Here is a 16,486-nt window from a genome sequence, read left to right on the forward strand (position 1 = left end):
GTACTACTCAATCTTCGGAGGAGTTGGGTACTCGGGTGGAGTTGATTACAACATTTCACCCTCAGACGGACGGACAGTCCGAGCGCACTATTCAGATTCTTGAGGATATGCTCCATGCGTGTGTGATTGAGTTTGGAGGGTCTTGGGATCAGTTCTTGCCATTGGCATAGTTTGCCTACAACAATAGTTATCAATCCAGCATTCAGATGGCACCGTATGAAGCTTTATATGGCAGGCGGTGTAGATACCCGGTGGGTTAGTTTGAGCTGGGTGAGGCTAGATTATTGGGCACAGACTTGGTTCAAGATTCTTTGGAAAAGGTTAAGGTGATTCAGGATAGACTACGTACAGCCCAGTCCAGATGGAAGAGCTATGCGAACCGGAAAGTTAGTGATGTCTCCTATATGGTTGGAGAGCGGGTTCTGCTTCGGGTTTTGCCTCTGAAGGGTGTTATGAGATTTGGGAAGAAGGGAAAGTTAAGTCTGATGTTTATTGGCCCTTTAGAGATATTGTGGCGTGTTGGGCAGGTTGCTTATGAGCTTGCCCTACCTCCCGGCCTGGTATGACTTCATCCGGTATTTCATGTTTCGATGCTCCAGAGGTATCACGGTGATCCATCATACGTGCTGGATTTGAGTTCAGTCCAGTTGGACAAGGATCTATCGTATGTTGAGGAGCCTGTGGCAATATTGGACAGACAAGTTAGAAAGCTGAGGTCAAGGAAGATTGCATCAGTGAAGGTTCAGTGGTAGAGCCAGCCGGTCGAGGAGGCGACCTGGGAGACCGAGCAGGATATGTACAGTCGTTATCCTCATCTTTTCACTACTTCAGGTATGTCTCTATGCTCGTTAGAGGACGAACGAATGTTTAAGTGTGGGAGAATGTAACGACCCGGCCGTTTGTTTTAAGAATTAACGCCCGATCCCTTGTTAATTGCTTTTCCCGTGTTTATTTCTGCTATTTTGTTTTGCCGGGATGTTCGGTTTTGAGTTTCGGGACACTTAATCCCTAAATGAGAGCTTAAGTGTTAGAAAGTTGACCGTAGTCGGAGCAGTGTGAAGACGGCATCGGAATGGAAATCCGATGGTTCCGTTAGCTCCGGTGGGTTATTTCTGGCTTAGGGGCGTGATTGGATTGTGTTTTGGAGGTCGGTAGCTAATTTAGGCTTGGAATTCCGAAAGTCAAATTTTGGAGGTTTTCGGTCCGATAGTGAGATTTTAATCTAAGGGTCGGAATGGAATTCCGAACGTTGAAGTAGCTCCGTAGTATTGAATGTGACGTGCTTGCAAAATTTCAGGTCATTCGGACGAGGTTTGATAGACTGTTTGATCGAAAGCATAATTTAAGAGTTCTTGGAGTTCTTAGGCTTGAATCCTATGTTAAATTGGTGATTTGATGTTGTTGTGAGGGTTCCGAAGTTTTGAACACGTTTGAATGATGTCATGGGATGTGTTGGTACATTTGGTTTGAAGTCCCGGGGGCTCGGGTGAGTTTCGGTTAGGTTTCGGGATGTTTTAGGCCTAAAGTCATAGTTGTTGTAGGCCAGAGGAGTTGTTGACTTTTGAACCCACCAGTGCGGTCCGCACAGGATTTTGTACTGCCGCGGTGGGGGCTTTCCGGCCGCACAAAATCCAGTGCGGTCCGCGGTGAGGAAAGTTTCACTGGTCTGACATCGGAAGCTTATATCTTTTGATCTACAAGAAATTTTTAGATGACTCAAAAATGAAAGTTGTAGCCCCTCGTGTCTAGTTTCAAGAAAGGTAAAGAAATCAAAATTTGTAAATCTGTGGAGAATGTTATGGCCAAAATACTAATGAATGTCACTGCAGTCAAATCCATCACTGACAGCACTGGTTTTTGTGGGGTCAGCGGTGGTTTTTATGCGGTCAGCAGTGGTGAAAATCCAGGAGGTGCAATATAAATACGAGGTTTCGGGTTTTATTTCATATTTTGACCTAGAGAGCTCGAATTTTGGCAACTTTTTGAAGGTTCTTCAAGAAATTCGTCGGGGTATGTGATTCTAACTCGGATTTGGCTAGAGTACATGAATCTATCATTGAATTCATCATTTAATTCGTGATTTAGGAAGAAAATTGTGAAATCTTTCAAAAATGTAAAATGATGATTTAAAGGACCAAATGGTATTGGAATTGGATAATTTTGGTATGATTAGACTCGTGAGAGTGAGGATTCTGAAAATGTAAATTTTACCCGATTCCGAGATGTGGGCCCGAGGGGCGTTTTGGTCATTTTACCAAATTTTGCGTATTAGCTTAGAATTTAATTGTAGAATGAGTTACTTGAAGTGTTATTTACATTATGAAATTGAATTGAATAGATTTGGACCATTTGGAGTAGAATACTCGTGGGAAGAACGTGGTCTCGGGTTGATTTTGTGCCGTTTCGAGGTAAGTGTCTTGCCTAACCTTGTGTGGGGGACTTTCCCCTTAGGATTTGGTATTGTGATGATTGAAATACCTTGTACGTGAGGTGACGAGTGCGTACTTGTGCTAATTATTGAAAATCTGGTTTTCATTACGTAACTTTAATTGTGTTTCCCTCTCTACTTATTCTACTTACACTTTTAAACTTGCTGTTTGTTTAGAGAAGCATGTCTAATTGACTTAATTGCTTTATTTGCTTTAACTGTCTTATTTGTATTACGTGAAGCATGCTAGGTTAGAATTCTCAATGTTACCTTGTTATAAAGTTGAGTTCATTTGAGTATCCTTGTACCATTGTTGTGTGTTTTACTTTGGGACTATGGGACGGCATCTCGGGAGATCCCCTGTACACGTTTACAATTTGAGCTGAAGTGCGGGATACCAAGAGATCCTTAGAATATATTGAGGATACCAAGAGATCCTCGGGATACAAAGAGATCCCTGGCATATAGTGAGGGTACTAAGAGATCCTCGGGATACCTAGCGATCCCTAGCATACATTGAGGATACCGGGAGATACTCGGGATACCAAGAAACCCTAGAATATATTGAGGAAACCGAGAGATCCTCAGGATACCAAGAGATCCCTAACATACATTGAGGATACCAAGAGATCCTCGGTATACCAAGAGATCCCTAGCGTACATTGAGGATACCAAGAGATCCTCGGGATACCAAGAGATCCCCGGCATATAGTGAGGGTACTTCTTCGGGATATTAAGAGATCCCTGGGATCTAGTGAGGCTACTAAGAGATCTTCGGGATACCAAGAGATCCCTGGCATATAGTGAGGGTACCAAGAGATCCCTAGCATATATTGAGGATACCGAGAGATCCTCGGGACACAAATAGATTCCTATCATACATTGAGGATACCAAAGATCCCTAGCATACATTGAGGATACCAAGAGATCCCTGGCATATAGTGAGGGTACTAAGAGATCCTCGGGATACCAAGAGATCCCTGGCATATAGTGAGGGTACTTAGAGATCCTCGGGATACCAAGAGATCCCTGACATATAGTGAGGGTACTAAGACATCCTCGGGATACTGAGAGATCCCCCGGTTATCATCCTTGTTATGAGTGGTATTTCCTTATGATGGACTTCATCTCTATTTCATTTATTGTATTCCTTATTATCCTGTAGTAAATTCTTACAGTAGATTCTCAATTTTACTGCTTATCTTATTCTGTCATCTCTATATTTATTTAATCTCAGTAGGGCCCTGACCTTCCTCGTCACTACCCGACCGATATTAGGCTTGGCACTTACAGATTACCGTTGTGGTGTACTCATGCCCTTTCTGTGCATGTTTTTCATGTGCAGATCCAGGTACTTCGACTCAGACCCACCATCCTTGATGCGAGGCGATCCTTCGGAGACTTCGAGGTATATCTGCCGCGTCCGCAGACCGAGGAATCTCTCTCCTTTCTATCTTGTAGTGATAGCCCTTCTATCTTTACTATTAATGTAGACATTCTGGAGTTAGAGCATTTTACTATATTTCGTGGCTTGTGATTGATGGGTTTTATGGTTTTGGGAAAACTGTATGGGTTCGAGAATTTATGTTGTGTATGCTGAGCGGCACTATTTAACGCTGTTATATCACTCTATTTTTGTTTTAAGTTGTTTTTATTCCGCACTTTAGTTTATTTTCCGCAATTTAGGCTTACCTAGTCATAGACACTAGGTGCCGTCACGATGGTTCACGGAGGGCGAACCGGGGTCGTGACACTATGTCATAGTTGTTGTTGTTCTTTCTATTATATCTTATTTTGTTACTGTTGCTCTCAATTTTACTTCCTTATTCTGTATTGTCATACCTTATATTTAATTTAATCTCAGTAGAGCTCTGGCTTTCCTCGTCACTACCCAACCGAGTTTAGGCTTGGAACTTACTGAGTAATGTTGTGGTGTACTCATGCCCTTTCTTCGCATGTCTTTTCATGTGCAGATCCAGGTACTTCGACTCAGTCTTTCTACCATTGAGGCAAGGCGATTTTTCCCAGAGACTTCGAGGTATATCTGCCGCGTCCGCAGATCGAGGAGTCCCTTTCCATTTCGTCTTTAAGTATTAGCCCTTTTGTATTTTCTTTTGTTAGACATTCTGGCGTTAGATACTTGTAGACATTCAAAAGCTTGTGATTTCATGAGATTTCGGGTTTTGGGAAATGTTGATCCAGCTGAGAGTTGTATTGTATATGCCGAGCGGCATCTTAAATGTTTCATTTTGATATCTGATACGCTCAAATTACACTTTAATTAAATAGTGTGAGCGGTCGGTGTCAAATATAACAACCAAACAAGGTTTCGAATCCCATAGGGACTAGGCGTGAAAAGGTTACGCGAGTAGTGTGTTACTTGACTTAAGTCGTAATTCTATTCGTTAATTGTAACAAGAGTGATATAATTATGATTTGAAGAAATAAGTAATTGTAACATTGAGAATATAAATAGTTTGATTAAGGAAACCAAGGTTGTGTCCCCTTCAATGAAGTGTAATGCTATTGGTGTTAATATGATATATTTCTAATGGAAGGTTCTTTAGATATGCAAATGATTTCTAAATGACTACCCAATATTTTCCAATAGTTGGGTAGTATTTCCTCTTTATGATTTTTCCAAATATAAAAGAGTTGCAAGTAAGATCAATCAATAGATGCCAAATAAAATCCACTTATTCCTAAGCGATTCTATTAAACAAGGTTTAAAGCCTTGAGTCTTTGATATTTACTTCTACAAAATTCTAACTCACTTTTCCAAGTAAAGAAAGAATTTAATGGCACTTGTTAATATTTGCAACCACCAACAATAAATGAAGAAGGAGAAATAAATATACATATATTCAATGTTAAACACCCATTTTTCACAATCAACAGTTCTCACGTGCTTGCGGTCCATTATGCAGCCGCAAACCTGTTATGCGATCGCATATTGGACCACAATCTTGCACTAGACTTTGGCCAACAAACTATTAAGGTTTGCGATTCCTTTGAGCACTATGCTATTTCCACCCCAAACCCCGGTCATGATGGCGCCCAACACATTGCTAGGCAAGCCGGACCAACTATCAAACACAACCCATTTTCTTATAAAATCCATTATCAGCTAACACAGTTTAATAACCAATTTATCATAATAGATGTCTAAAATAGCAAGGTAGATATGCGGAAGTCAAGGAGATAATACTGATATGCAGTCCACACTAATCTAGTGTCACAAGTCTCGAGCCTCTAATTGAAGTTCAACAACCTACTACATAAAACAATCTAGGAAATGCGCAAAATAATAGAATAGAAGGGAGAAATCAGGGCTGCGGACGCCATGCAGCTACCTCGATATCCCCGGATAGTGCTGATCGACTGGAAAACTCTCACTCAACCTCTAGAACACCTGGATCTGCACGCAAGGTGCAAGGAATAACGACTGAGAATAAGAAATCACGTACACACAGGGTAATCTATAATGCAGCAGTCAAACAAGTTATATGAAAGCAATAAACCAATGAAAAGCAGAATAAGATACTTCTACAACAGATAAGCAGTTAATTGACAGACATTTAAAGAAAGTAAACACATAGAACAGTACCAGCCCCTCGGGCTCTCTCTCTCGTATCACAACTGGGTACCCGCTCTCACTAGGGGTGTGCAGACTCCGGAGGGGCCCCTTACGGCCCAAGCGCTATATCAAGCCATCTCGTGGCATCAAATCTAGGCCCTCGACCTCAAATAACTCAAGCTACCTCGTGGCGTATATATGTATCTCAGGTCCTCGGCCTCATATCAGTATCAGTGTATCCTCACATCTGGCCCTCGGTCGTACTCAGTCCAAAAATCACATAAGCCCCTCGGGCATTAGTAAAACAGTAGTTCTCAGCCCAAAACGTCATTTAAAATTTCATTAAAGTTTCCAAAAACCAAGTAAAAGTGGCTGACAATCAGCCCAAATCATGATGATAAAAAATAAGTATCAGTCAAATACGCGGTAAAATCATCAATCGGGAAGGACCAAGTCACAGTCCCCAATAGTAATCGACCCCACGCTCATCGTCAAGTGCGTGTCTCACCTCAATATAGCACTACGATGTGCAATCCGAGGTTTCAAACCCTCAGGACATCATTTACAATCATTACTCACCTCGAACCGGCTAAAACTCACCTCCACGCACGTCGAATCTATCCAAAACCAGAACAAATATGTCACAGTATGCTAAGGGAACAAAACCCAAGCGAAAACAATCGAAAAACATCAAAAATCACAAAATTAGCAAAAGCCGAGCCTCGGGCCCACTTCTCGAAACTCAAAAAATTTCACATCATTAGATTCCTTATCACCCCACGAGTTCATACATATTAAAAGTTCTCAAATCCGACCTCAAATGGTCATTCAAATCCCAATTCAAAAGTTTAAAATCCCAAGCCCTAGTTCTTCAATTTTTAGCTTAAGTTCGATGAATTTCTAGGTTAATTTCACAATAAAATAACGTTTTATGCTCATAAATCTTACCTCCAATCAATTCTCCTTCAATGCCTCTTTAATCACCTTCAAAAAGCTCTCAAAATGCTCAGATATGGAGGAAAAATGACCCAAAATTGCGGATGAAATAATTTAAAAACTTTCTGCCCAGTTCTGATCCTCCTTCATCGCGATCGCGACCTTAGCCTCGCGATCGCGAAGCACAGTTTAAATTTCCCAAAATTTAACCTTATGCGAACGCGACTCTCCCTCTGCGAACGCGATGCACCAGCCTTTAAACTTACGCGAATGCGTTCCCTCACACGCGAACGCGAAGAACAATTGCTCTTGGACCCTATTTCTTTATACGCGAACGTGACAGCCTCACGCGAACGCGAAGCACCAGCTCCCAGCCTTACGCGAACACGAGGCCACCTATGCGAACGCGAAGGGCAAATTTCTTTCCTTCCAAATTCCTCATACGCGATCGCGATATACCCCACGTGATCGCGAAGGCTTAAATGCCTGCAACACCTGAACTGAAAATCTACAACTTCTAAATACCAAAAATGGTCCGATTGACCATCCGAAACTCACCCGAGGCCCCCGGGACCTCAACCAAAAGCACCAACGCATCCTAAAACCTCATTCAAACTTGTTCCAATCATCAAAACACCTCTAAAAACACCAAATCAACCAATTCACATCGAATTCAATCGTAAGTTTTCTAAAATCTTCCGAAACACGCTTTTGATCAAAAACCCAACCAAACCACGCCTGAATGACCTGAAATTTTGCACACACATCCCAAATGACATAACAAAGCTACATCAACTCTCGGAATTCCATTTCGACTATCGGATCAAAATCTCACCTACCAACCGGAAATCGCCAAAATACTAACTTCGCCAATTCAAGCCTAATTCTACACCGGACCTCCAAAACCACTTCTGATCACACTCCTAAGACTAAGCTAACCGAACCATCGGAACACACATTCGATCCCTCTAACACATAAGTCAACATCCGGTTGATTTTTCAAAATTAAAACTTCTTAAAAGAGATTAAGTGTCTCATTTCTTATCAAATCCACTCCAAACGCAAACTATCCAACTTGATCACATAAAATACGGATAACGAAGCATAACGAGGCAGAATTGGGGGAAATGGAGCGGTAACTCATGAGACGACTAGCCAGGTCGTCACATCCTCCCCAACTTAAACAAATGTTCATCCTCGAACGAGTCCAGAAACATACCTGAAGCCTCAAATAGGTGAGGATATTTGCTCCGCATCTCGTGCTCAGTCTCCTAGGTATCCTCCTCCACGGGCCGACCTCTCCACTGCACTTTCACTGAGGCTATTTCCTTTGACCAAAAGCACGCAACATGTCCTCCAATATCTGAATAGTATGATCGGATTGCCCGTCCGTCTAAGGATGTAATGCTGTGCTCAACTCCACCTGAGTACCCAACTCTCTCTGCACGGCTCTCCAAAACTGCAAAGTAAACTGAGTACCTCTATCTGAGATGATTGAAATCGGAACACCATGCAACCGAACAATCTCCCAGATATAAATCCATGCCAACCACTCTGAATAATAGGTAGTACACGTCGGAATGAAGTGCACGGACTTGGTCAGCCGATCCACGATCACCCAAATAGCATCGAACTTCTTCAAAGTCCGTGGAAGTCCAACAACAAAGTCCATAGTAATCCACTCTCACTTCAACTCGGGAATAACCATCTGCTGAAGCAAGTCACCCGGTCTCTGATGCTCATATTTCACCTACTGAAAATTGAGACACCGAGCTACAAATCCCACAATATGTTTCTTCATTCTTCACCACCAATAGTGCTGCCTCAAATCCTGATACATCTTCGCGGCACCCGGATGGATAGAATACCGTAAGCTATGGGCCTCCTCCAGAATCAATTCTCTAAGCCCATCCACATTGGGCACACAAATCCGGCCCTGCATCTTAAACACCCCATCATCACCGATGGTCACATCTCTGGCATCATCACGCTGAACTCTGTCCCTAAGGACAAGCTAATGTGGATCATCATACTGGAGCTCTCTGATGCGATCATATAAGGAAGACCGAGAGACCACACACGCCAACACCCGACTAGGCTCCGAAATATCCAACCTCATAAAACGATTTGCCAAGGCCTGAACATCTACTGCAAGGGGTCTCTCCCCAATTGGAATATATGCCAAACTCCCTATACTCACTGCCTTTCGGCTCAAAGTATCGGCCACCACATTGGCCTTTCCTGGATGACATAGTATAGTGACATCATAATCCTTAAGCAACTCTAACTATCTCCGCTGCCTCAAATTAAGATCTTTTTGTTGGAACAAATGCTCAAGACTGCGATGATCAGTGAATACCTCACAAGATACGCCATACAAGTAGTGCCTCCAAATCATCAATGCAAGAACTATGGCAGCCAACTCCAAATCATGAACGGGGTAGTTCTTCTCATGGGGCTTCCACTGAAGAGAAGCATAAGCAATAACTCTACCATCCTGCATCAATACACAACCAATCCCAACTCTCGAAGCATCACCATACACGATATATAAACCTGAAGTTGATGGCAAAACCAATACTGGAGCTGTGGTCAAGGCTGTCTTGAGCTTCTGAATGCTCTCCTCACACTCGTCCGACCATACAAATGAAACACCCTTCTGAGTCAACTTGGTCAAGGGCGATGTGATAGATGAGAATCCCTGAACAAACCAGCGATAATAGCTTGCCAGCTCAAGAAAGCTACGAATCTCTGTGGCTGAGGACGGTCTAGGCCAACTCTGAACCGCCTCTATCTTCTTCGGATCAACCTTAATACCCTCGCTGGACACCACGTGCCCCAAGAAAGCCACTGAACTGAGCCAAAACTCACGCTTGGAGAATTTTGCATAAAGCTTCTCCTCTCTCAACCTATGCAATACAACCCTCAAATGCTCCGCGTTCTCCTCCTGACTACGCGAGTACACCAGAATATCATCAATGAATACTATAACGAACGAATCCAGATAAGGCCGAAATACAATGTTCATCAAATGCGTGAACGCTGCTGGGGCATTGGTCAGCCCGAAAGACATAACAAGAAACTCATAATGACCATATCTGGTCCTGAAGGCAGTCTTAAGAATATCTGAATCCCTGATATTCAACTGGTGATAACCCGAATGGAGATCAATCTTGGAGAACACCCTCGCTCCCTGAAGCTGGTAAAATAAATCATCAATGCGAGGCAAAGGATACTTGTTATTAATTGTTACCTTGTTCAACTGCCTATAATCGATGTACATTCACATTGTTCCATCCTTCTTCTTCACAAACAGAACTGGCGCACCCCAAGGTGACACACCAGGCCGAATGAACCCTTTATCTAGGAGTTCCTGAAGTTGCTCCTTCAATTCTTTCAACTTTGCTAGTGCCATACGATACGGAGGAATGGAAATGGGCTGAGTGCCCGGCACTAGGTCAATACCAAAATAAATATCCATGTCTGGTGGCATGCCCTGCAGGTCTGTAGGAAAAACATCGAGAAAATCCCTCACAACTGGAACAAAATCAATACTAGGAGTCTCAGCTCCAACATCCCTCACAAACGCTAGATATGAAAGACAACCCTTTCCCAACCATACACTGGGCCTTCAAGAAAGAGATCACACTACTAGGAACATAATTAGTCACACCACGCCACTCGATCTGCGGTACACCTGGCATAGCCAAAGTGACTGTCTTAGCATGACAGTCTAGAATAGCACGACACGGAGATAACTAATCCATGCCCAAAATGACATCAAAATCCACCATGGTCAATAGCAATAGATCCACTCGTGTCTCCAGACCCCCAATAGTCACTACACATGACCGGTACACACGGTCTAACAATAGTATCACCCACCGGGGTAGATACATGAACAAGTAAAACAAGATACTCCCGGGGCGTACCCAAATAATGAGCAAAATACGAGGACACATAAGAAAAGGTGGAACCGGGATCAAATAAAACAGAGACATCTCTATGGCAGACTGAAACAATACCTGTAATGACAACATCTGAAGTAATAGCATCTGGCCTTCCTGGAATAGCATAAAAATGAGCCTGGCCACCGCCTGATCGACCTCCCCCTCTGGGGCGACCCTTGGCTGCCTGACCTCCACCCTTAGCTGGATAGGCAGGTGGTGAAGTAACTGGAGTAGAAGTCGAGGGCTGACCCCTCTGCTGAGATGAGCTAGAAATACGACGAGGACACTGCCTCCACATATGCCGAAACTCTTCGCACTTAAAACAACTCCTAGGTGCTGGAGAAGGGGACTGAAGGGAACCCCTCACACCGAAGTGACTAGCAGATGCACCCGGCACAGAAGAACCCTGAGCTGAGGGGGCACGAGATGAACTTTGAGATGAGAGGGTGCTGAGTGATGACTGGCCCTGCTGAGCCCCATGATAACCACGACCTGAAGATATGCCCCACGATACTCTGGACAGGCCGACTGAGCAGTCCTGAAAGAAAGACCTCTACCCTACTGGAACTGGCCCCTCGAAGGAGCACCACTATAACTGCCCGATCCTCGAGGCCTCTTGGACTTCCTCTCCTCTCGATCCTAACGGTAAACCGTCTCAATCTCGCGAGCGATATCAACCACCTCCTCGAACGTTGCACCCAATACCCTCTCTCTAGTCATAAGAATACGGAGATGATAGTTAAGGCCGTCCACAAATCTCTTGGTCCTCTCACGATCTGACAGAATCATCAAGATGGTATGACGAGCCAACTCAAAAAACCTCCTCTCATACTGGGACACGGTCATATCCCCCTACTTCAACCACTCGAACTGCCTACGCAGCTCCTCTCTGCGGGACTGCGGCACATACTTCTCCAAGAAGAGAGTGGAGAACTGCTGCCAAGAAAGGGGTGCTGCACCGACAGGCCTACACCTCTAAAAATCCTCCCACCAAGTGAAGGCAGCCCTCGAGAACTGAAAGGTGTTAAATGCCACACCACTAGACTCAAGAATATCTGTTGTACGGACCATCTGCTGACACTTGTCTAGAAAACCCTGGGCATCCTCGCCCTTAGCACCACTGAATGACGGAGGCTGGAGTCTACCAAACCTCTCAAGATGACGCTGCTCATCATCCAGCATAACTGGTGTCATGAACTCCTGAGCTGGTGTAACCGGCTGGGCTAGAGGTGCCCCCGACGTCTGTAGTCCCTGCACTACCTGCTCAGGTGTGCGAGCAGCGGGGGTCTGATTGCCTCCCCCGGCCTATGAAGTAGCTGCTGCGGTAATGGCTGAAACTGCCTGAGCCAGGCCAGTGCAAACCGATAAGATCTGTGCAAAGGCCTCCTGAAGACCCGGGATCACAATGGGCACAGCTGGTGCCTAAACTGGTGCTGTTGGAGCATCCATAGCTGGAGCCTGATCCTGAGATTGGGCAACTGGTGGATCAACAGGTGATGCCTTCGCTGCTCTGCATCTACCACGACCACGACCGCATCCTCGGCCTCTGTGGATCCGCAAGACTCTACTAAACTGGCTCATGACTTGCGAGACCTATGTAACCTAGGCTCTGATACCAACTTGTCACGACCACAAACATTGGTTGTGATGGCGCCCAACACATTTCTAGGCAAGCTGGACCAACTATCAACCACACCCCATTTTCTTATAAAATCCATTATCAGCTAACACAGTTTAATTACGAATTTATCATACTAGATGTTTAAAATAGCAAGTTAGATATGCGGTAGTCAAAGAGATAATACTGATACGCAGCCCACACTAATTTGGTGTCACAAGTCTCGAGCCTCTAATAGAAGTTCAAGAACCTTCTACATAAAACAGTCTAGGAAATGCAGAAAACAATAGAATAGAAAGGAGAAATCAGGGCTGCGGACGCCATGCAGCTATCTTGATATCCCCGAATAATGCTGATCGACTGGAAAACTCTCACTCAGCCTCTGGAACACCTAGATCTGCACGCAAGGTGCAGGGAGTAATGTGAGTACTCTGACGCAGTGAGTAATAAGCATAAATAACGACTGAAAATAAGAAATCACGTATACACAGGGTAATCTATAATGCGGCAGTTAAACGAGTAATATGAAAGCAATAAACCAATGAAAAGCTGAATAAGATAATTCAACAACAGAGAAGCAGTTAATTGTCAGGCAGTTAAAGAAAGTAAACACATAGAACAGTACCAGCCCATCGGGCTCTCTCTCTCTCGTATCACAACTGGGTACCCGCGCTAACTGGTGGTGTGCACACTCCGGAGTGGCCCCTTACGACCCAAGCGCTATATCAAGACATCTCGTGGCATCAAATCTAGCCCCCCCGGCCTCATATCACTCAAGCAACCTCGTGGCGTATATATGTATCTCAGGCCCTCGGCCTCATATCAGTATCAGTGTATTCTCACATCTAGCCCTCGGCCGTACTCAGTCCAAAAATTACATATGCCCCTCGTGTATTACTAAAACAGTAGTTCTCAGCCCAAAACATCATTTAAAATATCATTTAAGTTTCTAAAAACCAAGTAAAAGTGGTTGAGTAGTAAAACAGTGGAAAACAGCATAACTAAGTACACATTTAAAGTCGAAACAGTGAGGAGATATCAATAAAAAATCCCAGAAGGTTTCAAATAGTTGGCACGAAACCCAAATATGACAATCAGTCCAAATCATGATGATAACAAATAAGTTTCAGTCAAATACGCGATAAAATCATCAATCGGGACGGACCAAGTCACAATCCCCAATAGTAAACGACCCCATGCTCATCATCAAGCGCGCGTCTCACCTCAATATAGCACTACGATGTGCAATCCGGAGTTTCACACCCTCAGGACATCATTTACAATCATTACTCACCTCGAACCGGCTACAACTCTAGCTCGTGATACCTTTGCCCCTCGAATAGGCCTCCAGACACGTCGAATCTTTCCAAAACTAGAACGAATACATCACAATATGCTAAGTAAACAAAGCCAGGCGAAAACAATCGAAAAACGTAAAAAATCCCGAAATTAGCAATACCCAAACCCCGGGCCCACTTCTCGAAACTCCGGAATTTTCATATCATTGGATTCCTTATCACCCCACGAGTTCATAAATATCAAAAGTTCGCAAATCCGACCTCAAATGGTCCTTCAAATCCCAATTCAAAAGTTCAAAATCCCAAGCCCTAGTTCTTCCATTTTTAGCTTAAGTTCCGTGAATTTCTAGGTTAATTTCACAATAGAAACACGTTTTATGCTCCGAAATCTTACCTCCAATCAATTCTCCTTGAATCCCTCTTTAATCACCTTCAAAAAGCTCTCAAAATGCTCAGCTATGGAGGAAAAATGACCCAAAATCGCGGATGAAATAACATAAAAACTTTCTGCCTGGTTCTGATCCTCCCTCATTGCGATCGCAACCTTAGCCTCGCGATCACGAAGTACACTTTAAATTTCCTAAAATTTAACCTTATGCGAATGCATATCTCCCTCTGCGAACGTGATGCACCAGTCTTTACACTTACGCGAATGCGTTCCCTCACACGCGAACGCGAAGAACAATTTCTCTTGGACCCCATTTCTTCATACACAAATGCGACAGCCTCACCCGAACGTGAAGCACCAGCTCCCAGCCTTACGCGAACGCGAGGCCACCTATGCGAATGCAAAGGGAAAATTTCTTGCCTTCCAAATTCCTCCTACGCGATCGCGATATACCCCACGCGATCGCGAAGGCTTAAATGCCTGCAACACCTAAACAGAAAATCTGCAACTTCTAACTACAAAAAATGATCCGATTGACCATCCGAAACTCACCCGAGGCCCCCGAGCTTGATGAGAGTGAAGATGAGAAGAAAAAGCAGGAAGAATTGAAGGAGAAGTTCGAGGGACTGTGCAAGGTCATCACGGATGTACTAGGAGACAAGGTAGAGAAGGTTGTTGTCTCTGACCATGTTGTGGGCTCTCCCTGCTGCTTAGTCACTAGGGAGTATGGCTGGACTGCTAATATGGAGAGAATCATGAAGGCACAAGCACTCAAGGACTCTTGCATGGCTGGATACATGTCTAGCAAGAAGACCATGGAGATCAACCCAGAGAATGCTATTATAGAAGAGCTGAGGAAGAGGACTGATGCAGACAAGAATGACAAGTCTGTGAAGGAGTTGGTTCTCTTGCTGTTTGAGACTGCCTTTCTCACCTCGGGTTTCAGCCTTGAGGAACCTAACACCTTTGGCAACAGAACCTAACACCTTTAGATCTTCATAGCTTCCAGAAAAAGAAAAAAATTCCTATCACACATTCCTGATTTGCTTTAGATCATCAAATTCCTACCACACATTCTTGATTTACGTGGTTTAACGGACACAATAATCTCAATAATCTTGTACCACGTCACATAAATGCACCCGCTGTCTACGACATATTTTATCTAACATTGTTGAGATTTGGATTTTGGTCACATAAATGCGCACCCGAGTTTAGGAAAATAATTTTTAAATCGAGTCTAAAGCAACTACGCACTTTCAACTTTGCGAGGGCCATGTAAATTCAACTAAATGGCACGCCTCGATTTCTTAAGATTCAGGATTAATTAAATGAGGGCCATGCATTTTGAGATTTCATTTGGCACGGCACACCTCAATTTTGTTAAAGGAACAAGTATCCAACTAAGTGAACTACGGATATGCATATTCAAAACTAATTTGAAATTAAATATCACAACCACACCACGGGAACCGAACTCGTGATTTATTTGTACCTAAAGCTTGGTCACCATTTTAGCGTCTGATACTGTCCAAGTATGAACAGATCCATCAACAGAACCAGCAGCAACAAGCTTGGTTATTAAAGGTTATTAAACTCATTTAAAGTAGACTAGCTATAGCTAAACCCAACTAAGCTTAGTAGAATTCATTTTGTTATCATCCCAAACGAAAGACAGCAAATTCCTTTATTGAAACAATTTCACCAAGAATTAATCCCAAGTCCAATTATCATTGTTTTAAAGTGAAAGCATATGACCTGTTAAGACTAAAGATAGAAATAACGTTATAATGAAAAAGGCTATGCAAGAATGGCAAAATGCAAATAGAGTAACACGTTAAACATCTTGCTCGACAGTAAAGCTTTCCAAAACCACTTACAGTTAATCGAGGGACAAGAAATCCGGCGATGAGTGTAAGGCCCCGGAAAATCACTAGAAGAAAAAGCTTTTTTTACGACCAACTTTTAGGGACGAGTTAATAATCCCGTCGCAAAAAATATATTTATTGGGACGAGATTATACTGCGGTCCTTAATGCTATATTTTATTGCGAAGGTAGCAAATCTAGTCCCTAGAAAAAGTAGTAACTGTTAAGACTAAAGATAGAAATAACGTTATAATGAAAAAGGCTATGCAAGAATGGCAAAATGCAAATAGAGTAACACATTAAACATCTTGCTCGACAGTAAAGCTTTCCAAAACCACTTACAGTTAATCGAGGGACAAGAAATCCGGAGATGAGTGTAAGGCCCGGAAAATCACTACAAGAAAAAGCCTTTTTTACGGCCAAT

The 16,486-nt window shown here is 43.4% G+C and overlaps 1 protein-coding gene across 1 annotated transcript; it reads left to right on the forward strand.

Moving 5' to 3' along the window:
- The first annotated feature begins 14,719 nt into the window (after window positions 1-14,719).
- On the forward strand, window positions 14,720-15,178 carry LOC109221298 (heat shock cognate protein 80-like). Its single transcript, XM_019385763.1, has one exon. It carries the CDS (start codon window positions 14,720-14,722, stop codon window positions 15,176-15,178), a length of 459 nt encoding a protein of 152 aa, XP_019241308.1.
- Window positions 15,179-16,486: the final 1,308 nt, after the last annotated feature.

Source organism: Nicotiana attenuata, unplaced genomic scaffold (genome assembly GCF_001879085.1).
Source record: "Nicotiana attenuata strain UT unplaced genomic scaffold, NIATTr2, whole genome shotgun sequence".
NCBI lineage: Eukaryota > Viridiplantae > Streptophyta > Magnoliopsida > Solanales > Solanaceae > Nicotiana > Nicotiana attenuata.